The 22,980-nt window shown below is 57.1% G+C and overlaps 10 protein-coding genes across 10 annotated transcripts; 5 read left to right on the plus strand and 5 right to left on the minus strand.

The window, feature by feature from the left end:
• Positions 1-26: 26 nt before the first annotated feature.
• On the minus strand, positions 27-1,789 carry E0L32_009000 (uncharacterized protein; the record flags this gene model as incomplete). Its single annotated transcript, XM_031143918.1, has 4 exons — positions 27-1,265; positions 1,320-1,430; positions 1,488-1,675; positions 1,750-1,789. 4 exons carry the CDS (start codon positions 1,787-1,789, stop codon positions 27-29), a joined length of 1,578 nt encoding a protein of 525 aa, XP_030991520.1.
• Positions 1,790-2,578: 789 nt separating this feature from the next.
• E0L32_009001 (uncharacterized protein) lies at positions 2,579-3,488 on the plus strand (the record flags this gene model as incomplete). The annotated part of the gene is made up of 2 exons (XM_031143919.1): positions 2,579-3,184; positions 3,261-3,488. 2 exons carry the CDS (start codon positions 2,579-2,581, stop codon positions 3,486-3,488), a joined length of 834 nt encoding a protein of 277 aa, XP_030991521.1.
• A 286-nt stretch (positions 3,489-3,774) lies between these two features.
• On the minus strand, positions 3,775-5,146 carry E0L32_009002 (uncharacterized protein; the record flags this gene model as incomplete). The annotated part of the gene is made up of 3 exons (XM_031143920.1): positions 3,775-3,906; positions 3,975-4,973; positions 5,054-5,146. 3 exons carry the CDS (start codon positions 5,144-5,146, stop codon positions 3,775-3,777), a joined length of 1,224 nt encoding a protein of 407 aa, XP_030991522.1.
• Positions 5,147-6,826: 1,680 nt separating this feature from the next.
• Positions 6,827-8,831, plus strand: E0L32_009003 (uncharacterized protein; the record flags this gene model as incomplete). The annotated part of the gene is made up of 4 exons (XM_031143921.1): positions 6,827-6,940; positions 7,000-7,614; positions 7,678-8,285; positions 8,369-8,831. The coding sequence occupies 4 exons, from the start codon at positions 6,827-6,829 to the stop codon at positions 8,829-8,831; spliced, it is 1,800 nt and encodes a 599-aa protein (XP_030991523.1).
• Positions 8,832-9,070: 239 nt separating this feature from the next.
• E0L32_009004 (uncharacterized protein) lies at positions 9,071-9,830 on the minus strand (the record flags this gene model as incomplete). The annotated part of the gene is made up of 2 exons (XM_031143922.1): positions 9,071-9,472; positions 9,537-9,830. The coding sequence occupies 2 exons, from the start codon at positions 9,828-9,830 to the stop codon at positions 9,071-9,073; spliced, it is 696 nt and encodes a 231-aa protein (XP_030991524.1).
• Positions 9,831-11,004: 1,174 nt separating this feature from the next.
• E0L32_009005 (uncharacterized protein) lies at positions 11,005-12,009 on the plus strand (the record flags this gene model as incomplete). The annotated part of the gene is made up of 2 exons (XM_031143924.1): positions 11,005-11,799; positions 11,887-12,009. 2 exons carry the CDS (start codon positions 11,005-11,007, stop codon positions 12,007-12,009), a joined length of 918 nt encoding a protein of 305 aa, XP_030991525.1.
• A 425-nt stretch (positions 12,010-12,434) lies between these two features.
• On the minus strand, positions 12,435-14,336 carry E0L32_009006 (uncharacterized protein; the record flags this gene model as incomplete). The annotated part of the gene is made up of 1 exon (XM_031143925.1): positions 12,435-14,336. One exon carries the CDS (start codon positions 14,334-14,336, stop codon positions 12,435-12,437), a length of 1,902 nt encoding a protein of 633 aa, XP_030991526.1.
• Positions 14,337-15,084: 748 nt separating this feature from the next.
• E0L32_009007 (uncharacterized protein) lies at positions 15,085-15,701 on the plus strand (the record flags this gene model as incomplete). Its single annotated transcript, XM_031143926.1, has 3 exons — positions 15,085-15,307; positions 15,382-15,461; positions 15,549-15,701. The coding sequence occupies 3 exons, from the start codon at positions 15,085-15,087 to the stop codon at positions 15,699-15,701; spliced, it is 456 nt and encodes a 151-aa protein (XP_030991527.1).
• An 82-nt stretch (positions 15,702-15,783) lies between these two features.
• On the minus strand, positions 15,784-17,766 carry E0L32_009008 (uncharacterized protein; the record flags this gene model as incomplete). The annotated part of the gene is made up of 3 exons (XM_031143927.1): positions 15,784-16,209; positions 16,274-17,628; positions 17,691-17,766. The coding sequence occupies 3 exons, from the start codon at positions 17,764-17,766 to the stop codon at positions 15,784-15,786; spliced, it is 1,857 nt and encodes a 618-aa protein (XP_030991528.1).
• A 1,598-nt stretch (positions 17,767-19,364) lies between these two features.
• E0L32_009009 (uncharacterized protein) lies at positions 19,365-22,750 on the plus strand (the record flags this gene model as incomplete). Its single annotated transcript, XM_031143928.1, has 7 exons — positions 19,365-19,409; positions 19,467-19,678; positions 19,735-20,076; positions 20,131-20,263; positions 20,317-21,892; positions 21,949-22,126; positions 22,186-22,750. 7 exons carry the CDS (start codon positions 19,365-19,367, stop codon positions 22,748-22,750), a joined length of 3,051 nt encoding a protein of 1,016 aa, XP_030991529.1.
• Positions 22,751-22,980: the final 230 nt, after the last annotated feature.

Here is a 22,980-nt window from a genome sequence, read left to right on the forward strand (position 1 = left end):
ACACGCCTGAACCAAAGACAAAAAAGCTATGCCCCGTCCTGCGGCGGCACCACGGCGTTGGACTCGTACCCCGCGACGCCGCCGCCGGCGCCAGCACCGAGGATGCGCTCCTCGAGCTCCCGGCTCGGCGTCGCGGGCCGGCTCTCCCTCCTAAAGAGGCTGATGTACTCGCGCTGCGCGACGTACTCGCTGTCGGCGTAGCCGAGCAGGCGCCCGATCTCGGTGCTCTGGCGGCCCTTGATGCGCGCGATCTCGGCCGACGAGTAGTTGACCAGGGCGCGGCCGACCTCGAGGCAGGAGCCTTCCCACAGCGGGCCCGTGCCCGTGCCCGTGCCGGGAGGAGCGGGGTTGGGGACACGTTTCTCGACGACGCAGATGCGCACGGCCTCCTGCTGGGCGAAGGAGCCCTCGACGTCGACGACGCCGACGGGCAGGAGCCCTGCCTTGTCGGCGAGGGCGCGGTGGCAGCCCGCGTCGACGTAGATGGTGCCGTGGGGGCGGAGGCCGTGGAGGATCCAGAACGAGCGGTCGCGGATGGGGTCGGTGGACGGGAGGAAGCGGGTGTGCAAAGGGGGTGGGGTGGTGCTGGTGCCGGTGATGTCGAGGGAGGCGGTGGAGCGGGACAAGGGGTCTTCGCCGCTGCTGTTGGAATCGGCGGCGGCGGCGGCGGCGGCGTTTTGGTTTTGGTGGTGGGGGTGATGATGATGGTTATGGTTGTGGTGGTGGAGGTGGTCCCGAGAGCTGTTGCGGGTGATGGGCGGGGTGCGGGTGGCCTGGATGTGCCGGACGATCTTGAGGATGTTGCCCGGGTTGGAGGCGCGGGTGATGACGGTGGTGACGCCGGCCGAGGTGGCGAGGCGGGCGGCGACGATCTTGGTCGACATGCCGCCCGTGCCGAGGGAGGAGCCGGCGGTCGACACTGTCAAAAGAGTCAGCAAGGTCTTGCGCTGAAAGCGGAATAACATGGGCTCAGAGGGCGAAAAGAAAGTCTTACCGTCGGCCTGCAGCGCGCCGATGTCCTCCACTACCTCGATGGGTTGGGCGTCTGGGTGTGCCCGCGGGTTCTTGTCGTACAGGCAGTCCACGTCGGTCATGAGGAAGAGCATGTCGGCGTGGACCATGGCGCCCGTAATGGCGGAGAGGGTGTCGTTGTCGCCAAACTTGATCTCGGCGACAGCCAGAGTGTCGTTCTCATTGACGATGGGGATGACGCCCATGTCGAGAAGCTCCATGACCGTGTTTTGAGCATTGAGGTATCTCGTACGCTGAGATGGGTTCTTAGCATGTCTGATACCATGTGATGAGTGAACAAGACTTACGTCTCCTATATCATTGCGTGTGATCAGGACCTGGGCGATGGGCTGCCGCAGATGTGTAAAGAGAGTGTCCCACATGGTCATGAGCTGGCATTGACCGATGGCTGCTAACGCCTGTATTTGGGTTCCAGTCAGTAACTCATTTTCCAGAAGAAGAGCATGGATCCTCACCTGCAGCTTTGACAGATGCTTTGGTCTCCTCTCGACGTCCATGCGGCGGAGACCGACGCCAATGGCGCCGGACGAGACGATGACGACCTTGTGGCCATCTTTCCGCAGCTTGACGGCAGTCTCTACGATGAGGGTGAGGATGGATAGGAGAGGCTCATGGGTCTTCTCATCCACGATCGAGCTCGTTCCTGTGGCGTTGGGTTTAGTTGGGCACTCGTAGACGTTATGACTCGTCCGGGGGGTGCAAGCCGTCGCAACGTACCGAGCTTGATGACGATGGTGAGATGCCTATGCCCCTTCATGACTGAGCGTTGGAGGAGGATAGCATTAGTAAATACAGACTTGGTCTTTCAAACCTCTTTTCCAAACGACGAAGAACAGCAAAGACAGATAAGTCATGAAGTGCAAATGAAAGCACGCAATGCAAGGATTCGGGAAAAATCGACAGCAGCGCAGGCGTGGTGGTCTCTCTTACAGGGTCTCACGGCGCCTTTCGGATCCATTTAATCTGCAGATATACATGGATGGATGTGGAAAGATGCAAGGTGCCCCCCCAGCCGAAGCCCTTTGAGCCAGATCAGACAGGGCGCATCGAGTCACAAGCAAGCTGTGTCGCCCGGCGTGTGTAGTTCTCGTTTGTCAAAGCACATGGTTTGAAAGGCGCGCCCCTCCAATGACAGCATCGCCAAATGCCCCATTGGCCCCAGAATCGCCCGGTTTCGGGCCACCGGCAGAAAAAAAAGAAAAAAAAACCGGGGCCGTCTTTTGCTGGAGGAGCGCCCGTCTCCCAAGGCGTTGATTCTCACCGCCCTGGGGTCTGCTCCAGCCGACAGTGGGAATACCTTACCTAGTTAGTTAGCTCAGCTGTGATATCTATCCGAATCCACTGCAGACCTCCAAGTCGAGAAGCAGGAGGGACATTGATTACTGTGCAATTCTTCGAGCCCAAGGCAAGAGCTTGATTGACCGCTCTACACGGAAGAAGCAATTTCTTCGACTGGTCTTGGACCTTCTACCCTCAGACGTTCTATTCGGCAGACAGCGCCTTGACTGAGGCCGCCGCCGTCTTCCCTCCCATATAGCTGCCCACGATGGCTTCAACATCTTCACAATCACCACCACCGCCACAGCCGACGACGGCGACCACCGCATCCGCCGACCCCTCCCTGCCATCGCCGCAGTCCGCCTCCTTCGAGCCCAGCGACCATGCCAAGGCCTACCTCGTCAACGACCCCCAGCGCACGGGCTTCGACCCGCAGACGAGCTGGTGGATGAACTACTTCCGCATCCTGTCGGGCCAGATGACCAAGGAGGGCATGCACCACTACCGCGAGTGGCGCTACAGGGAGCACGAGGCCCGCGACTGCGCCGCCTGCGAGCGCCACCGCGACTACCTCTTCCGCTACAGCCCCATCATCCGCTTCATGGCCGAGAAAGTCGACGCGCTCAACGGCAAGCTCGACGCCTCCAACGTGCTGTGCCGCCGCTGCCCGGGCATCATCACCGAGGACGGCACCGTCGTGCGCAAGGGCGGCGGCTTCGACCCCAACTACGGCATCCTCATCTGCGCCAACGAGGTGCGCAACCGCAAGCACCTCGAGGACACGCTGGCGCACGAGATGGTGCACGCCTACGACCACCTGAGGTGGAAGGTCGACTACAGCGGCAAGAACCTGAGGCACGCGGCCTGCATGGAGGTACGACGCTTTTGCTTTTTTTCTTTCTCATGGCCCGTTGGTAGAATAACGGAGATTGCTAATCCTGCTCCCACAGATCCGAGCATCCATGTTGAGCGGCGAGTGCAGGTGGACCAGGGAGGCCATCACAAGGGGGCACTGGACGCTGACGCAGCAGTTCCAAAACTGCGTGCGCATGCGGGCCATCCAGTCCGTCATGGCGCGCCCGCACTGCAAGGACGACGTGCAGGCGACCAAGGTGGTCAACGAGGTCTGGGACTCGTGTTTCGCCGATACCCGGCCGTTTGATGAAGTATACAAATGATACCCCTCTCTTGCCTCTCTCTCTCTCTCTCTTTCTCTCCCTCGCGCGCACAAGAGACGAGGCCTGTATGATTATATCATGAGATTTTATTCTGGACCAGCGTCTGTCCTCGGCCAATGTGTAGTAGACATGTAACAACAAAAAAAGCATTATGAAAAGCCCTCTTTCGCTCGAGCCTTATGTGCAATGCAATCCCAACTCCTCCCCTTCCGAGTAGTAATCCAACGCCGAAGAGAATAATCATACATAGAATGGTGTGAATGAGTCATTAATCGTGGTCCAGATGTCATTCGCTGTCGCGGCCCGACGACTTTTCCCGATTCGCAGCCCGCTCCCCCTTGACGCAGTGCTTCAGGATCCAGGGGTGTTGCTGGACCGACTCGAGCGGCAATCTCTTGTTGGGGTCCAGGACGAGGAGCTAGTAGACATTGGTTAGACTTGTGTTGGGTACTTGTGTCTGGAGTTGGGGTAGATGGCAGTCCTCACCTTCTTGATCAGATCCCGCGCCTCGGGGCTGACAAACGAGGGGATCGTCATGTCCGCCCGGGCGATCCTCCTCTGGGTCATGACCGGCGTATCCTCGAACGGCGCCTCACCGACGAGGAATTCGTACGTCAGGACGCCCAGGCTCCACAGGTCCACCTTCTCATCGTACGAGTTGTCCTTGTTCCCGGACTTGATCATCTCGGGCGGCAGGTAGTCGAGGGTGCCGCACAGGGTGGCGCGGCGGTGGTTGGGCGCGTGGACGCTCCAGCCAAAGTCGGACAGCTTGATCTCGCCGTGGATGCCCATGAGGATGTTCTCGGGCTTGATGTCCCGGTGGATGACGTGCTTGCGGTGCAGGTAGCGCAGGGCCGAGGCCATCTGGGCGATGTACTGCGCGGCCTTCCACTCGGGGAAGCGGTTCTCGCGGCGCAGGTGCTTGTACAGCTCGCCCTTGCCGGCGAACTCGAGGATGAAGAAGATGCGCTTGCTGTCGTGGAAGTGGCCGTAGAGCTTGAGGATGTTGGGGTGCCGCAGGTTGCTCTGGATCTCGATCTCGCGGCGCACCTGCTTCTCGACGCCCGACCCGTGCTGCAGCTCCGACTTGTACTGCACCTTGAGCGCGCAGATGAAGCCGCTGCTGCGCTCGCGCGCCAGGTACACGCGCCCAAACTTGCCCTTGCCCAGCGGCCGGCCGATCTCGAACATGCCCAGGTGCCACTGCTTGGGCGTCGAGGGCACCGCGGCCGTCAGGGCCGACGCGGAGCCCGACTTGCGCTCGGCGGCCTCGTCCGGGTCGCGGGCCGAGGAGGCTTGCCCCTTGCGGCCTGGGGAGCCCGGGTTGGCGCCGGCGGCCATTGTCGACTGCTTCCACTGCGCGGCCTGCGACGGCAGTGTGACGGTCGTGGTTACCGTGTTGGCATTCTGGGTCTGGAGGGCGATTTTGAACAGGTTCGGCCGGCTGGAGCTGTGGGCCAGCTGCGATGTGGTCGTAACGACGCCCTGCGAAGATGGCAAGTGTCAATTGCGCGGTGTCCCAAATGCTCTTGTTTTTCATCTATGCATAGTTAGACGCCACGAACCTTTGATTTCTGGTAGAGCCTGGCCTCGCCCGAGTCGTTCTCGTCGTTGACCGACATGCGCTCAAAGCGGGCTTCTAACGTCCTGGTCGCCATGGTGTGTCTGTGTGTCTTTCTCCGCGGCAGAGGAGCGAAGAGGGGAAGAGAGGGCGAGGGCGAGGGCGAAGGCGAGAGGAGAGAGTTCTGTGGAGGACACAGCGACACAATATCTCGAGGATCTGACGGTCTGTATTGTTCAATAAGTTTGTCGGTGTGGGAGAACCCGGCTCAGGCTAAGAATGGGCCTATGTCTGGTTACCTGCGATCGGTTGGCCGAGTATTTACCAGGGGTAGTGGCGGGGTTGTCCCAGCAACAACGGCACAACGACCATCCCCACTTTTTGGGAGAGCCTCATATCCCACGATATCTGACTACCTAGATAGTATTATAGTCTTAAAGATGTCATCAATCCAAGGATACTCCTTGCTCTGGCGGGGGTAAGCTTCTACTTCTAACCTCAAGTGTCTCTCTAATACTGGATGAGCTTGACATGGAAAATGGCTTATCCAAGTTCTACAATATATTTGTGGGAAAGTGCATATGGAAAATCGGCTGGGAGTCTGACCATGTTTCTTCACCTGGCCCCTTTCTATCCTCCATAATACACTCGCAAATAGAATAACGACAAATCAGAGCATTACACAATGTGCCATCGATTCCTTGTAGGAAGCGACGGCCGCAGACAAGTAGGCCGTGCCCGGGATGAGGCGCAGCGCCAGAGCTGTCGAGGACATCCAGTGCCGAACCCAAAAAGATTATCCTTTCACAGATTCTGGTTTCATTGTTTTCAAAGTTGACTGAGAAGAACGCGTTGACACATACAGGACCTTATACGAGTCTGTAAGGTTTGCCCAAAATAGCAATTGTTACTTAAGCCATTACTCAGGTTCGGTTGGGGGCCAAGACAAGGCTCGCGACTCGGCCCCTCTGTATTCACCGCGAAAGCGCCGTTCAGTATCGAGCTTGTGCAGAACTTGACCCTAGTCAGCTCCGTTTATGTTTAGACTCACTTATGACAGTGAGCAATTTGTATGCATGAATGCCCTGGGCTTCGATAGCATGGGGCCAGGTGTGTGCAATGTCGAGGGTCCTGATTGGGTTGCTTGAGCTCCGATTGGGGGCCAAATGCACGAGTTCCTCGTCTCGGTGGTCTATTACAGCCCCGTGCCCAATTTCCTTCCCATGCTTGGCTGAGAGCGAAGAATAAATCTTGCGGGCCAGTGATGCCGTGTTTGAAGGCTGGTCACGTATATGATAACAACTCCAGCGCCGTTGGGTTGCCGGCCAGTTGATGCTCGTGCGCAGCTCATCCAACCGACTTGTATTGTAGAAACTCATGACTGAAACTAAACACAACCAAGAAAATCGGGTTTGATTCGGCTATGGCTCTCGATAGATATCAAATCGGCAACTCATATCCTCTGCTCGATGACGAGCATCGCGGCCCTGGATTGGAACATCCGGAAATACCCAACGGAGGAGACGAAAAACGACGGCACGAACACGGTCTGTTTCAGATATCGGACCAGGGACAGACACTCTCGCTTCGAGAAGCAAGTCCTTCGCTCTTGACCAGACTAGGTTCTCCAATCTTGTTGCTGCTGATACCCGCCGTGTATCTAGGTAATGCCCTAGTCGTGCCCTTTCACAGGGTTGTGCTGACTTGATTTCTAGTCTTGGGAGGACTTCTTGTCTCGCTTGACGGAAGAAATAAGTCTTCATCGACAGAGGCCATTATGCAGCTAGCTACTGTCGCTGCTACCACCTGGCCTATCACGTTTGCCATGGTTTTGGGAGCGATGGTGCGAAGCTATGCCCTGTACAAAGCTGAAAGAGGCACCAAGTTGTCAGTAAGTAACAAGATTCGAAAGTCATTACACAAAGAAAACTCACGTCATTGTTTATAAAGACGCTGGAGTCTCTCCTGGCCAGCCAAACGCTTGGAAGCACAGCCCTGACCCTCTCGGAACCGTCGTTGATCAGCCTGTCCATAATTCTCCTCCTTGCTGCGTGGGCTTTCAGCCCTATCGGAGGTCAAGCCGTCGTCCGATCGGTGCACCTACGTTTGTTCAACGAGAACACCCCGCTCGAACTCGTGTACTTCCCGACGCCGAATATTAGCGAGCTCTCGTTTGGCTCCATTCTGACCTCCTCGTCGGACTCGGCCACGTACTTGGCCACCATCAACGCGGTCCTTCTCAGCTCGCTGTACGATAGCAGCACCGCCCTGATTCATTCCAATGGCTCCAGCAGTAATAACAGCCTTTACTCCCAGTATGTCCGCACGCTGGGAAGCAACATTGCAGCATCCGTGACCACACAGAAGGACCATTGGGGAAACCCCCGTGTGCCGTTTCTCCATCTCTTGGCCAACTATGACGCCTCTCATCCCGAGCAATGGGTGGATGTACCAGACGATCAAGTTGCTCCTTACCAGTCACTTCTTGGTGTCGCCATCCGAAGAATACCAGAGACGGTCGGCAATGCAACGGCCACTGTTGGGTCGACATACTTGTACTTGAAAGTGAGGATCGATCTCTCTACCTTGCATGCCGTCGGCAGAATAATACTGACTAACGCTTCTCAGTGCAGTGGTAGGTGGGAAAACCGCACGACATGGGTAGCGAACCACAATAAGACCTCTGCGGATTTCAGCTCGGCCAATACCACGAACCCGGCCCCCGGCCAGAGCAGGACTTTCAAGTCGCCTCTTAAGCTGCCGTACAGCGACGACATCATAAAGCAGCCGTATGCGATCAACCTCAACTACTACACCAACGCCTACCGCGGCACCCTCCCACGGCCCGTCGACGGCTCTTCCCTGGTCGAGGGATTCTGGGGCACGCTGGTCCACTTTGCGCACACGACGGCCACCACCTGCGACGTGCACTCGGCCGTCGTAGACGTCGAGGTGCGCTGCGTCAAGGCCTCCGTGGACACCGTGGTATCCTGTCGCTCGGCCCGCGTGCGCGCCGCCCCGGGCCAGGACACGGCGTCCAACATCACCATGTTCAGCGACGCGGCCGGCAACCCGGACTGGCTGTACATGAACCGGTACCTAGAGAACCTAGCCTCGGTCGGGGTCACCCAGCACCCGGCGAACCTCGGTGCCGTGGCCATGTACCTGCAGGACCCGATCAGGGGGCTCACGAACCAGGACGGCGAGGGCGAGTTCGGCATGGTGCCCGGGGCCGCGTACGAGGCGCGCATGGGGCCGCGTACGAGGCGCGCATGGGCATGCTGCTCAACTCGTACTGGATGGCGTCGCTCGACACCAGCGCCATCATGGGCCACGACGGCATCAGCGGCCCGCAGAGCATACCCTGGGACCAGCCGTTTACGTGGAGCCGCCCCGGGTCGATGTACAGCAACGCCACGGGCGGCCGGCTGCAGTCTTTCTCGGCCCCGACCTACGAGCTGTCCGGGGCGTGGCTGGCCGTGTACTTTGTCTCCGTGGGCGTCGTGCTCCTGGCGGCCGTGGGCAACATCGCCCTCCGCTGGGTCGTCCGGGCGCCGGATTTCCTCGGGAGCATCTCTGCTCTGTCGAGGGACTCGCCCTATGTGGACAGTGCGGCGGCCGGGAGCAGCGCCCGCGATGGCAAGACGCAAACCAGGCTTCTCAGGGAGAAGTGGGTTCGGATTCAAGACGTGCAGCCGGATGAAGCCAATGGTAGAATTGCCCTGAGCGATGACCGCAGCCTCGGATCGCGGAAGTTGGACTGGGCGAGGCGCTTTGAGTGAGGCTGGTGTCTTTAGCTTGTGATATCTGGAGATCTTGAATTACACCCGGTCAGGGCACTATAAGATATGGAATTGTGACTGGCCAATATTTTTAGAACCTAGTTGGGTCTTTACCGCAAAGGTCAAGGAGAGTTGCTCTTCCATTGTAGTCTAAGTATTGGTATTATAGTTGAGATGCTAAATAGTATGTCGCAGTTCGCTAAATAAAAAATATACTACAGTCTATTGAGTTCGCCCAATCACGCCTTAATGCCCATCTTTTCCGCCATCGACAGCGCCTTGGCCTGCCGCACAAAGGTCGACGAACCGGTGGTCTCATCGAAGACGTGGTAGCCGATGTCAGCCGCATGGGGCGGCGTATACAGATGCAGGGACACGGCGACGTTGTCGGGGTCCGGATTGTGCACGCGATGGAGCCCGATGGTGTCCGAGATGTAAGCAACCTCGTTCAAGCTGTGAGTCCTCTCGCTCTTGACCCGGAGGGGGGTAGTATCAGCGTCCTCCTTGTCTACTGCACCATTATTGTTGTTGTTGTAGTAGACAGTCTCGGTCAGCTTGCCCGCCAAGACCTTCATGATGCAGTGAGCACCAGCGTGGTCGTGGATCAGAGATCCCTTTCCGGGACTCCAGACCAGCAGAAGCTGTAAGTGAAACTATCGTTAGACTGTATACTAGGTGGGGAAGGTTAAGGGGGCCTGCACTCACAATATTGGCTTTATGGTTGATGTCTTCTATCGAGTTCCGCGTGTAATGCTTGCCCGGCTGGCTGTAATAGTATTGTGCCCAATCACTGGGATTCGAGTTGTACTTCCGCGCAAGAGACACTAGGTATGCCTCATCCACGTCGCTCGAGTCGATTCCTCCTTCTTTCCCCAGGTGTAGCTTGATATCGGCCACGAGCTGGGCCAGGGTGTATGGGGCTGGTGTTGCCGCTTGGCTCTGCCGAACGTCGCAGCCGGGTACCGAGGGAACAGAGATCGGGGAGAGTATTGAGTTCATCTTGCTTGAATGTAAGATGCTGTGTCAGAGACTGGGGTCTTGAGGTGATAATTGTGACGGTTTGGCAACGAGTGATAGCCCCCAAGTCATGAGTGGTATGCTCGACTTATACTAGAACGTGCCCACAAACGCCGATTGACTGAGCAAGCAGAGTTAGCGGCGGTCGGCGACTAACTCTGGTGGTGGCATCATTTATCATTCGATGGGGCAATCGGCGACTCAATTAACGCGACCCACCTAGTATTAACTCATAGCTACTTGTAGATCCGATGTGTACGAAGTAAGATGACTGGATACTCTAGACTTGTGAAAGGAAAAGGGGCTGGTTCATGAACCAGGTTCGCTTTGGTGGTCGTAGTTAGTTGACCCAGTGGCCCAATGATCCTTCAGCTTGACGCAACCGCGCATCACAGGGCACTTTCAGGTCCTATGGATATCTCTACCTTGGATCCCTTTGGTTAGTTGTTGACCTGGACAGAATTACAGAACATAGTCTACAACATCGATATCGATGTGTGTGGAAACAGATCTACAGATGCACAAAGCGCAGGATTGGAGGAAGTAAAAAAAGTGGCAGATTGCTCATGAAGCTTTCACGAGACCCATTTGCGGATTGTCACGATGCTTTAGTCTCGATGTGTGCACCTTTTCCTTATAATTTCTCTTTGTGTAGTATGAGATTCATCTATTTATCCAATCATGCCAACATATCCAGGTAATATTCAACACGTTTTTACTCTCAGACTTTTATATGTGCAACACTCCTCCAGTTCCTTGCATCTGACTTACACGGAGCTCCCCCCCCACCACCACCTTGGCTCATTCGCTATCTTATCGGAGCTCCCGCCTCTTCTCTTTCCCCGCCAACAATTATCAACACCTCCAACCTCACACCCTCCCATCTCGAGATCCTCAGCGACCAGGGTCAGATTTACGAGCTCAGTCCCCTCGAAGGACCAATTCATGGGCGTTAGACTTCCTCTCTCCGCTTCTCGGGATCCCTTCCACCACACGGTAGCACCGAACGTCTCGCGCCCGAGCTGAGCTGGCAGCTCCGTGGACAGACATCACGACCAGGACAGGCAGCCTCGACACCACCGCTACCCAGCCCCGAACCCTCTCCCCACCCTCGCAGAACAACCCCATCACCCGACATACGCCCCCGCCCAAGACGATGACCGCCTTCGCGCCCCCAGACACGCACTACCCGTCCCCGGACGACCTCGCCTCGGCGACCTCGTCGCACACGCAGGGCCGCTTCCGCATCCTGTCGCGCAAGCTGCCCATCTCCAAGGCGGCGCCCATCGACGCCATGTCGGCGCGCGTCGGCATCCCCATCCCCGAGATGATCTTTGGCGACAACCTCGTCGCCGTCACGCACCTGCCCACGGGCTGGACCGTCTGCTTCGCCGCCGAGCCGGCCCTCGACGCCGTCGGCAAGACGGCCGACAACATGCTGCAGGTCGCGCACGCGCGCGAGTGGGGCCAGAGCCGCGAGAGGACGAGCGCCGGCATCCGCGAGGTCGTGCGCCCCTTCGACTGGACCTACAGCTCGGCGTACGCGGGCACCGTGCGCCGCGGCCTGCCCGCCACCAACGCCGGCGGCGTCCCCGCGACCGAGACGCCCGGCGCGGGGCCCCTGGCGCCGCAGGACCTCGGCAGCAGCAGCAGGGGGCCGCAAGGCGTCGTCAAGGCGATCCCGCTCGAGCTCCTGCGCCGGCGCGACCCCATCCTGTTCAACGACGAGGTCATCCTGTACGAGAGCGAGCTCGACGACAACGGCGTCAGCATGTACAGCGTCAAGTTCCGCGTCATGCCGCAGCGCATGCTGCTGCTGGCGCGCCTGTACATGCGCCTCGACGGCGTGCTGGTGCGCGTGCGCGACACGCGCGTCTACGTCGACTTTGAGACGGACGAGGTGATTCGCGAGTACACGGCCAGGGAGGACTCGTTTGACAACGTGAAAAGGGTGAGTTTATTTCGTATCGAAACGCTGATTGGTGGTGTATGTATGTCTTTGATGATGACAGTACTAACATCGTGGGGGTGTTGCCAGGGTTTGCTCATGACGGGACTCCTGCCGGATGCGATCACGGTGGCCATGAGGGACGCCAACCAGGTCGTGAACCTACTACCTATCCGAGAGCAGACGATCGAGTATGCCAAGTTGTCCTCATGAGCGCTCATGAAAGAAAGAAAAACTTACTAGACATTGGTTCTGCGCGGCGTTCAATAGGGTCAAAAAGAGATGTTTTTTTCTGATGATTTATGATAACGGGATCAGTCACCGGCGTTCAGGAACGGGATGTAGCATATATAGGGAGGCCAGAAAGACCTCAGCTCTCTGCCACCTTCCAAAAGCCACATGGATATACTCCATAAAAAAAAGTATTCAATGGTACTTTTTGTTTGCAATCAGCCAAAACTTCAACCGCTGTGTTCCACCCAAAGGAATGATATCAAGAGTTGCCCAAACCATCACAAACCCAACAACGCCTCCATCTGGCAATCCACATGAACAAGAAAAGCGTAAATCATTCACACTGCAGCAAGCCAAGCCCCGCCCGCCCCAAACGGCCGGCATTGCACCATGGGACTGCTCTCCTAGCGGGCGTTGCTCGGCGACGAGACCTCGACCTCGGTGACCTCCTCAAAGTCGAGCTCCCACTTGTCCACCTCCTTGAACTTCCTGGCCGCCCTGACCAGCTCCTCGGCCAGCTCGGCCTGCGTCGTCTCGTCCGCGTCCTCGGGGCTGTCAAAGGTGTCGTCGGGCAGCGGGCTCGCGGCCGCCACCTCGATCGAGTCGTCGGCGTCGGCGTCGGCGTCGGCGCCGTCGCCGTTGTTCTCCTTGTCAGAGGCGTTGCACGCCGAGCCGTACTTGCGCCTCGCGGGCCGGCCGGTCTTGGCGGCGTGTGACTGGCCCGCACCGGACGCCGAGGGGCCCAGCGGCCGGACCTGCTTCTTCTGCTGTTGGTGGTGGTGGTGCTGCCTCGCCCGCCGAGCGTCCATGTAGGACAGCTCGTCGTCGTCGTGGGCCGGGGCGGCGACGGCGGCATCGCCGGCCTCGGAGTCCGAGTCCAAGTCCCAGGCGTCGTCCTCTTCGCCTCTCAGTCTCCTATTCCGGCGCGGCAGCATGGCCGCCAGGTCGGCCGTGGTGACGGGCGAGGGCTCCCGCCTGTCCGAGGCGTGCCTGCCCCTAGCGGCAGCTCTCGGGTTCCTCCTAGCGTGGGCGTAATTGGGGGAGTGCGTCAGCGACGGCGGGGAAGAGATATCCGAGGCATTGTCGTCTTCCGGAGCGGGTGTCCTCTGTGTCCGGGAGGGAGGTCTCCTGACCTTGTATCCCTTGGCCAGCGACTTGAGCGACGGCCACAGAGACGGACTGTCGGCCTCAGAGTCGCTGCTGGCGGGCGGTGCCATTATGCTGTCGTCGATTTCGGGAGCGGCCTGTGGCTCGACGATCTGATCTGAAGGCGGAGGGCTTGACAGTTCGATAGAGTCGCGAATGTCATCATCCTCACCGTCCTCCGACTCAGCCGCTCTTCTTTTCGAAGAACTCGCGTGGCTCTCTGTCGACTTTCTCTTGCGAGACCTGACCGCAGGCGACGAGGGCATGTCCACATCGCTCCTTGCCACGGAGGCAGAGGTGCGCATCCGGGACCGGTCCAGAGGCGTGCCCGCGTCATCGGGGGCAAAGGCACCCTCGTCCTCGCTCTGGGCAGCTGAGCTCTGAGCCGCAGAGGTGACGCTCTGACTCCGAGCGCGTTGCTTCCGCGCCGTACCGAGGATGCTCGGCTCCCGCGCTCGTCTCTTGAAGATGCCCAGGTTGAGCGTCGAGCTGATACTCGGCGTGTTGGGGCCGCGGCTGCTCGGCCGGATGGGACCGTCGTCCCTGCCGACGATGCTGGACGTGCGGGGGCGGCCGCGCTTGAACAGGGCGACGTTGAAGGAAGACGTGTTGTTTGTAGAGTTGTGCGACTTGTGCGCGTCGGCGCCGCCGGGGGAGTCGAGGTCCTGCTCGTCGAAGCTGGTGTCCATATCACCAAACATCTCGTCGTCGTCCAGGACGTCCAGGCCCGAGGCGTCGGGTATCCTGCGGCGCGTCGTCCTGGCCGCCGAAGCCACCGACTGCTCCCTGCGCCCGACCTCGACCGCGGGGCTCGCAGCCTTGTCTGACGTGTGGCCGGCCGCGTCGTCCGCACTGGTCGTGGAAGTGATGTCGCCGAGCCTGTCCATGGCCTCGTCGCGTCTGCGCTTGGCGCCCTCTAGAGCGCCGGCTTGTTGCTGGGTAGTCGTCGTGGTTGACGCAGCGGCGCGGGAGGATCTGCGCGTGGACCTGCGCCTCTCGAGCTCGCGATCGCTGACGCCGTAGATGTCGCTGCTGGGAGCATCTACGTCCTTTGCTGCTTGGGGAGCGGGCGCAGGTAGGGATTCGGACTCGGAGGTCGAGGCGGCGTGCCTGGCGGCCAGGCGCCCTGACACGCCTTTGGTGCGGGCGGGCCGTGGCATTCTGTTTGTTTGTTTCTTGTTGTGGTGGTGCGACAGCTGGATTGTCCGTTTTTGGTTCGCGGAGTTGCGGTTGAAATTGTGAATTCTCCTTCGAGATTGACAAGCTGCAGTGCTTCCACCGGGAGAATATCTGTCGGAGCAAGTCAACCACCGGAATTGGGGATATTGATATGGGTGGTAGGTAGGTGGAGGATTGTCGAGGAGGGAAAACAATAAGGTTTGGCTGCGAAGAGGGCCAAAAGCGCGTATTGACGCGTCTGAATTGTGGTGGGATCGAGGCCCGCTTGGACCACCACCTCGGCCCCAAGGATTAGCGGGCGGACACGCTGAGGCCACTGGATGGTACCGTCGGTTTTGGTGGAGTCTCAATTGCGGCGATCTCTATTGAGATACCTAGCTCCAGCTCCATCGTGGTGATTACGTCAAGACAGGGAGCTGACGAGACTTGGGGCTACGAGGTACAGCCAGCATGCCGCTCATCATTACCCCAGTGTAAATAAGAGCTACCTACCCCACGTGGGCTCGGCGAACTCGTGCCTGGGAAATAGAATCCATGTAAACAGTTTCCTCAGCGGTGAAGGATTCCAACACAGAGCAGGCCATCCACTGTCCCTCAAAAGTAGGTAATAAGACTACAGAGCAAGCAAGGAAGCCAAGAGAGCAAGCTCGAGCACCTGCCTCTGTTGTTAGTCGAACCAAGCTCCCTTCTTCCAGCCCTCCCAGGCCTCCGCCGTCTCGGAACCACAATATGGCCAGCGCCGCATTCATCTGCCGCAGGGCCCTCGCCCAGCGCATCGTCCCTGTCACATTGGGCCTGTCATCCGGCGTCTACCTCATCGCCCGACAGAAGCCGATGCGCCTCGACGCCCTGCCGGCTCGGGTGACGCCGAGCAGCCGTCAAGAGCCGCCCGAGGTCCACGAACGCCTCAACCCGGACATGATCAAGCAGCTCTCCAGCGGCAGTATCGCCGGTGAGTCCAGATAGCTTTCATGTTCTTTTTCTGCATATAGACTTTGAACAGAGGATCTGACACGACAACGACAGGTTTCCTCAGCGGCTTGGTAGTCGCCGTCTTCTCAAAGACTCTCGTCTTCCTCATTGGTGTGGCCATTGTTACGGTACAGGTAAAGTGCAGATCGTTCCAAATGCCAGAGACTGCTAGATGTCTCCTCCTAGGGGAAGAAAAACAATATACTGACTGTCCTCCCCAGATTGCATCCAGATATGGCATTGACCTGGTACACACACTCAAGCTCAAAGAGCGGGCGAAGTCCTCTAAGATCTTATCCGCCCTGTCGGAAAACACTCCCTTCAAGACCTCCTTTGGTGTTACCTTTGCCATGGCGTCCTTCATGCAATTCTAGTTTACAAACATGTACCTTGGGAGATATTTCCAGACCTGCTCCTCAGTGCCAGGACGACCGGGTATAATGATATACAAATCCATCAGAACGGCTCCGTCTCTCTCTTCAGCCACGCCATTGTGAGCTCGTCACCCTCGAAGAAACCCTTGAGCTTGGCCAGCACGTCAGCGTGGTGATTGTTGAGCCACTTCTTCTCACTCTCCGTCAGCATGCTCACGTCGATGAGCTTGCGGCAGTACGGCACCATCGTGACGTTCTCGAAGCCGAGGTACGGCTTATCGCCAAACGAGTTCTTCGTCTTGACCTCCTTGACCAGCACCATGTTCTCAGTCCGGATACCGTACGAACCGTCCACGTAGTAGCCAGGCTCATTGGAAAGCACATTTCCAGCGCTGAGAGCGACCTCCGAGTATTGTTTGCGAGTGCCAATGCCAATCGGACCCTCGTGCACGTTGAGATAGGAACCGACACCATGACCAGTGCCATGTCGATAGTCGAGACCCTCTTGCTATATCGACGGTCAGACGGAAAAGCTCAGAGCACAAAAGCTCAGATCATCAGGGGGAACTTACCCAGAGAAATTGCCTCGCCAAGCAGTCCAGCGCGAATCCAGTCGTGCCTTTCGGGAAGACGGCCGTTCCCAGGGCAATATGGCCCTTGAGCACCAACGTAAAGGTGTGTCGCTGCTCCTCTGTCGGTGTTCCAAAGTGTAGCGTGCGAGTCGTATCCGTGGTGCCGTCTAGATACTGTGCGCCCGAGTCGCACAGATAAGTGGCGTTGGGATCGATGACGGCGCAATTGCCTCTCTCGGGGCTGTAGTGGATGACAGCACCATTTGGTCCCGTAGCAGAGATAGTGTCAAACGAGAGCCCGACAAACTTGTCCTGTTTTGCCCGCAGCGCCTCGAGCTTGTCAGCCGCTGTGACCTCGTCCATTGTGACCTTCTTGTTGACTAGTTGATCCTCCAGCCATGCAAAGTACTCGGTCAGCGCTGCACCATCTCTGATGTGGCACTGCCTCATCCCTTCCAGCTCGGTGTCGTTCTTGATCGCTTTGGCATCACCAATCGGGCTCCGGATTTCCTCGACGAACTTGTCACCTCCCAGTGCCAGCTTCAGCGCCCAGGATGTCTTGTTAGAGATGAAGAACTTCTGGACAGCCGTGACCTCCTCGCCTTCACCCTTGGTCTCCACCGACTGGCTGAGCGACTTGGCATCCTCAAAGATCTTGTCATAAGGCTTGATCGCGATGCTATTCTCAGACAAGTAGCTTTGGCACTCCTTGCTGAGCTTGGACTCGTCCACATACAGGGTCGCTGAGTCAGGTGTGATGATGCTGTAGGAGAAGAAGACTGGGTTATAGGGAATGTCGCTTCCGCGGAGGTTGTAGAGCCAAGCAATCTCGTCGAGCACAGAAGCGACGAAACCAGCCGACTTCTTCTTCTCCAGCTCCTTCCGTAGCTCGGAAAGCTTGGTCTTGGTATCCTTCCCAGCATGCTCCTCCGCCAAGACAACGACCGGCTCGGAAGGCCGCGCAGGTCGATCACTGCCCCAGACCTTGTCCACCAGGTTCTCGGCCACGGCGACGAAGTCCGAGCCGCCAGCTTTCTGGACTTTCTCCTGAAGCTTCTTAGCGGCCGACCCTGAGATCAGGGTTGGGTCTATGCCGACGACCTTGCCTCCCGCCGACTCGTCCGCGGACCACTCTTGCCATGTCGGGACGTCCTGGATGCCCTGCTTGAGGAGATGCCAGTTCTTGTCGAGCTGCCGAGAAGCCTGGTTGAAGTATCTGCCGTCTGTCGCGAGCGTCGCCTTGTCGTGGGTGATCACTGCGCAGCCCGCGGAACCGCTGAAACCAGATATGAACTCGCGCCTGCCATCGCACGCGGCGATGTATTCGGAGGAATGGCTATCTTCAGACGGTACAACTGATCAAGGAGAGCGATGTGTCAGTGTGTCCCTGGTCCGAACGAAAATATCAGCAACTCACCGTATATGTCTACTTTATGCTCCTTCATCAGCTGTCGCAGCTGCGCCAATCGATCACTTGTGTTGACGGTCTCCATATCTGAAGCGGATGGTGGGCGGGTGGAGAAGAATCGTGGGGTAGGGAAGCTCTTGGGAGGAGAGCAAGGAAAAGATAGCTTTGACGGCGACCGAGCGGCAGGCCGAAAACACTGCACGAGAAGAGGTTGTGAAGAACGGAGAGAAGGTGGAAGAGACGTGAAAGAATATATGACTCGCATGAGGCCGGTATGGAAGGGAGTGTCACGCGAGGGACAAAGGGTTGGACAGGAGGCAATATAAGGAAGGTCGATCGAGACCAGAGCTACGAGCCAGCCAGTCGAGCCAGTCTACCCAAGTCTAGCTTCAGGTTTGGTCTGTTGGCAGCGCGCTTTACGTCGGCAGGGTACCTAGGTAAGGTAGGGTGGGTGGAGGGGAGGCGCCAATGACGGAAGGTGGAAGTTGACGGTTCACGCTAGAGCAGCACAATCTGGAAATGAGTTCAAGCTGTTTGTAGGCCCGCGTACCAGCGGCGATAGTGAATGCCCACCCGACAGACCCCCGGCAGCCACCGGTGTCATCCCCGCTACCCGCCCCAATTTAGAGTACGAATGACCCCTCCATGGCCTCGAGAGGGAGACTGTGCTGTCGAAGCTCTTTTGTCTTCCTCGGGGAACAATATCGCAGGTTCTTGTGCCGGGTGGTTTAAATGGGAGACTTGATGCCGGTTGGCCTTTCCGTCCGGTACCTAGGTAAGGGTCTTGATCGCCTGCTCGACTCGAGCTTGAACTCTGGGATACATCACAATGCGAATTGAAGCTTCGTGCTCTCTGATGTCGAGATCAGCGACATGTAGCTCCGGGTACTTTCCCAACTCAGAAGCCGATCCATGTTTGACTCCTCCAGAACCGTGGCCGGCAGGGACTGGCCGCTTTCCTCGACATGCAGACGTGCATATGTCCTCCCTCGAGGGAGTATGCTTTGTTCCTTGTCGTCGAGCGGTTCCGAGCCAGATCTGCTCATGCAATACACATCTGCTATCTCCCACCCCACGTCCGCATGTATGCCTGACCCAAATAAGAGGTGGTTTGTACACCAAGCACAAGTTCTCCTACCAACATCATCTATGTGTACGGTGACTTTCCCTCGTCCAGAGCTTGTCACCTACCTCATGTTACACTGCCCTATCAAACACAGCTTGTATATTGACGACATAGGAATCCCCAGGCTGCATTTTTCAAAAGCATTGGATGGGGGCTCCTGACGAGAGAGGTCGTGACGTTGGTGAATTAGGCGACTTTGAAAGGCGGGTCCGCTTCTTCGGGACACCATCACCAAGGCGGCGACGGCGGGCCTAGCTACATCAATTTTCGAGGCACCTTTCTTCCAGTTTTGTTTGTCCGTCAAAGGCCCTCGGCTGCGCAAAATGAATAGCTGCCTTATTTGGCGAGGATCAAAGGACCAAGCCTCCATGGACACTCTTTTCACTTCTTGTCAGCCTTAGCCTGCATTGCAACCAAATTTCGTCGTCCACTGCTCATCGCCACGGGCCCAACCCACGCTCATCAGAAGCTGGCCCCAATCCTCTCCTTAGGATACAACGAACAACTCACGCAACATCGACATCTTGAGGTCGTAATGATACGGCTTAAGTCTGACGATGGAACAAACCCCCTTGCCGACCACCATTCCTGAGGTGGAACAGGTTGGTCGCAGGATGTTCTTTTCATTTTCTTATCTCGCGCACTGACTGATTTACCAGCTCATCTTGGCACTATATCAACCGCAAAATACGCCAGCAGCTATTGCCAACATTCAAGATGTTTTGCAGTGTCTGCAGAAATCTCCACAGGGATGGCAAGTTGCCAAACAGCTTCTCGACCAACCCTCCCGGGGCAACCAGGACGACCAGATCAGATTCTTTGGTGCCTTGACCATTATCATCAAGCTCAACACCGAGAGGCATGTCCCACAGTCGACGCCCATTTTTTTTTTATTTCCCCACAGTCAACGTACTAACAGACCTACAGCTCTAGCCTCACCGACGACGATGCCCAGGAACTTCTACAGAGCCTTTTACAGTGGCTGATCTCCGCCGCCACCGGAGGCTCGGGTGCCCTTGTTGTTCAGAAGCTTTGTCATGCCCTGGTATCTTTCTTCGTCCAGTTCTCCCACCTCTGGCCAAACTGTGTCCGCCATGTGCTCGTCTGTCTCAACGAGAAGCGCAACGTTCCTCTTGAACTGGTCCCCCAGCCGTCAGAAGTTCCGCAGCTTGCCAGGGCACTGCCCTGGGAGTTGCTCCGTGCCATACCATCGTTCCTAGCTAAGCTCGTCGAAGATGTTGGCAAGACTGATATGAACGCCATCAAGCAGTAAGTTCCCCCCGGCTCCTACTATGCAGTGAGAGAAGCATTGACAAAGCAAAGTACGAGCACACATCGCCGGCTCATCGAAAATGCCCAAGATGCTACGGCGCTACTTAGTGTTTGTTTGGCACCTCCCCTATCTAACCAAGACCATGTAGAGGCAATCAAGAAAGAGACTCTTGACTGTATACAGGTAAGCAATACCCCCGCCCTTCTTCCGGAATAGGCTCATCTAATCAAGACCAGTCTTGGATATTTTATGCCCAACGTGTATCCTCAAATACCGAAGAGCTTGTCACTCCTTTGCGGACCCTTGTCGAGCCAACCATCAATTGTCTAGCAAACGAGTCATCGTATCAAGCCGCTGTCGAGCTTCTGACAGAAGTCCTGTCCAATTACTCGAGATTCTTCACCGAAGACCAATATGCGATGCTTGCATCCATCTTTGAGAGCCAGTGGGCTCAACAACTATACAACAGGCTGACAGCCGGAGACTACGATGATGTCGACGTCCATCCGTTGATGTTTGGCCTCTTCATGATTGCGTACGGCGACGCGAAGGTCTTGGAGCTCATGCAATCCCCAGACCAGCGTTCTCAGCAGTTTCTTTCAGGTCTCTGCGGCCTCTTGGGGACACGCGGATATCCAGTGGCGGAAGACAAGATCTTTGTACCCGCGCTCGAATTCTGGTCGACTTTCATCGAGACCATGACCGATTCCCTATATTCCGACGAGGACGCGGCGAAAGTCTGGAGACACACAGCACTCGCCCATGTCATGCAAGTGGTTGGGGCCTGCTGGAAGAAAATTCAGTATCCGTCCATGGACACGTTCTTGTCTTGGGACTCGTCTGAGAGGGCCGGCTTTGGTGATGCGCGCAAAGACGTTGCTGATCTTCTGCAGACCACATACTCCATCTCTGGCCAAGATCTGATCTCCCTCTTTGTCGACTTACTCCTTCAGTCGCTCCCTACTAAATCTTGGGCAGAGATTGAGGCGGCTGCGTTTTGTCTTTCTTCTCTGAGTGACTGCATCTCTGACGAGGGCAACTGTGACGACCTCCTGAGCCGCGTGTTCTCAGCGCCCCTCTTTGACCTTCTGAGCCAGAACCAGGGCCCGATCCCGGTAAAGCTGAGGCAGACAGCATTATCGCTGATTGAGAGGTACTCTGAGTACTTTGAGAGGCGCTCAGAGTATCTACCTGCTGCTCTGAGTCTCTTATTCGATGCTGTCGGGGTGGCGAATCTTGCTGGGCCTTCGTCCAAGTCTATCGCCACTCTTTGCTCATCGTGCAGGTCGACCTTGACAAGTGAGGCTGGAGCTTTTCTGGGTCACTACCAAACTTTGCACACGATGCAAAATTTGGACCCCTTGGCTGAGGAGAGGATTGTCGCTGCTATTGCTTCTATCATACAGGCTATTCCAGAAGAGACTCGAAGGCTCCAGGCTTTTGAGCAACTCTTCGGCTTGCTCAGGACTGATATCAACAGATGTATACAGCTTCTGCACAAGCCAGGCACGGCCAATACTGAAGAGCCGTTGCTTCAGAAAGGCTTTACCCAGTGCCAGCCCAAAGATGGCCAGGCACCGGGGGTAAACGAGGTGTTGCTGCAGATAGTCCATCTCTCGATGCGATGTTTGGCTAGTATGGCCAAGGGAATGCAGGCCACCTCTGACGGGCCTGTGGATCTGGAAGCAGACTCTCCCGACAAGAAGGCATCTCCAAGCCAGCATCTCCTCCATGTCCAGAGCCAGGTGATGGCATTGATGGTGGAAGTGCAGTCGGCCTTTCCCAAGAGCGGCGAGGTCGTTGATACAATCTGTAACGCCATGAAAGCGGGCTTCTCCGAGACTGAGCCTGGACCATTTGTATTCCAGCCCGAGATGGTTTCGGAGTTCTTCACACGGCAGAGATTCGAGACACCAAGGATAGGCGTTCTAGTCAGCACTGCGTGCTGTTTTGTGAGCGCCTTGAGCACCTATCCCAAGGAGCAGGTGAAGCAGAATCTGACTACTCTTCTCCCATGGGTGGTCTCACTGCTCCATTCGCTGCCAGGTACGTAACTGTAACTGTTCACGCGAAGCCTGACTTGGGCCTCTTTTTCTAACTCCCAGATCAGAACCGGATGCAGATACAGAATTGGCCCAGAACGGCATCGACTTTGTCTCTCGACTGATGACCAAACACCCCGAGGTGCTGTTCCAGATCCAGCCGACCTCGATGCTCGAGTTCTTCTTCATGTTCACCCTCAAGGTGCTGAACGGCCATGAACCGTTGCCGAAAGCTTCTTCGGCCGACTTTTGGGTAAGAGCACCCTCCTCTTTTCTCATTCAGCTCTATTCCCATTCAGAGAACTTGGTGACTAACATCTCCTCTTCTCCCTCCCTCTCGCAGACGAGCTTCATCACCCTCCGGTCCGCCGACGCCGGCCTCCAGTCGTCCATCGACGGCGCCATGGAGCACCTGGGCCCTTTGCTCGCGCAGGCCCTGGTGCAGAACATCGGCGGCGGCGCCTCGCGCAGCGAGCTCGACCGCCTCAGCGACCCGCTTAAGAAGCTCGTCGTCTCGCACGTCCGGGCACAGTCGTGGCTCGAGCGCGCGCTCGCCGACCCGTCGTTCCCCAGCGACAAGGTGTCGGCGCAGGACAAGAGCGTCTTCCTCAAGCGGATTGTCAAGTAAGTTTTCTCATCTATCCCTATACCTCCCTTCTATATATATACATGACAGAAATCGTTTGCAAATAGCAGAAAAGGCTAACGAGGGCATATAGCCTCAGAGGAGCGCGGCAGACGAACCAGGTCGTGAGGGAGTTTTGGCTGGCGTGCAGAGGATCCAGCTTTGCATATGCCTCTTGATTTGCACGTTATTGTGTGACGACGAGGTCAAGAGGCCGTGGCGTTATTGTACGG

This window comes from Thyridium curvatum (assembly GCF_004353045.1).
Source record: "Thyridium curvatum strain D216 chromosome Unknown NODE_62_length_255573_cov_84.952434, whole genome shotgun sequence".
In the NCBI taxonomy this organism is placed as follows: domain Eukaryota; kingdom Fungi; phylum Ascomycota; class Sordariomycetes; order Thyridiales; family Thyridiaceae; genus Thyridium; species Thyridium curvatum.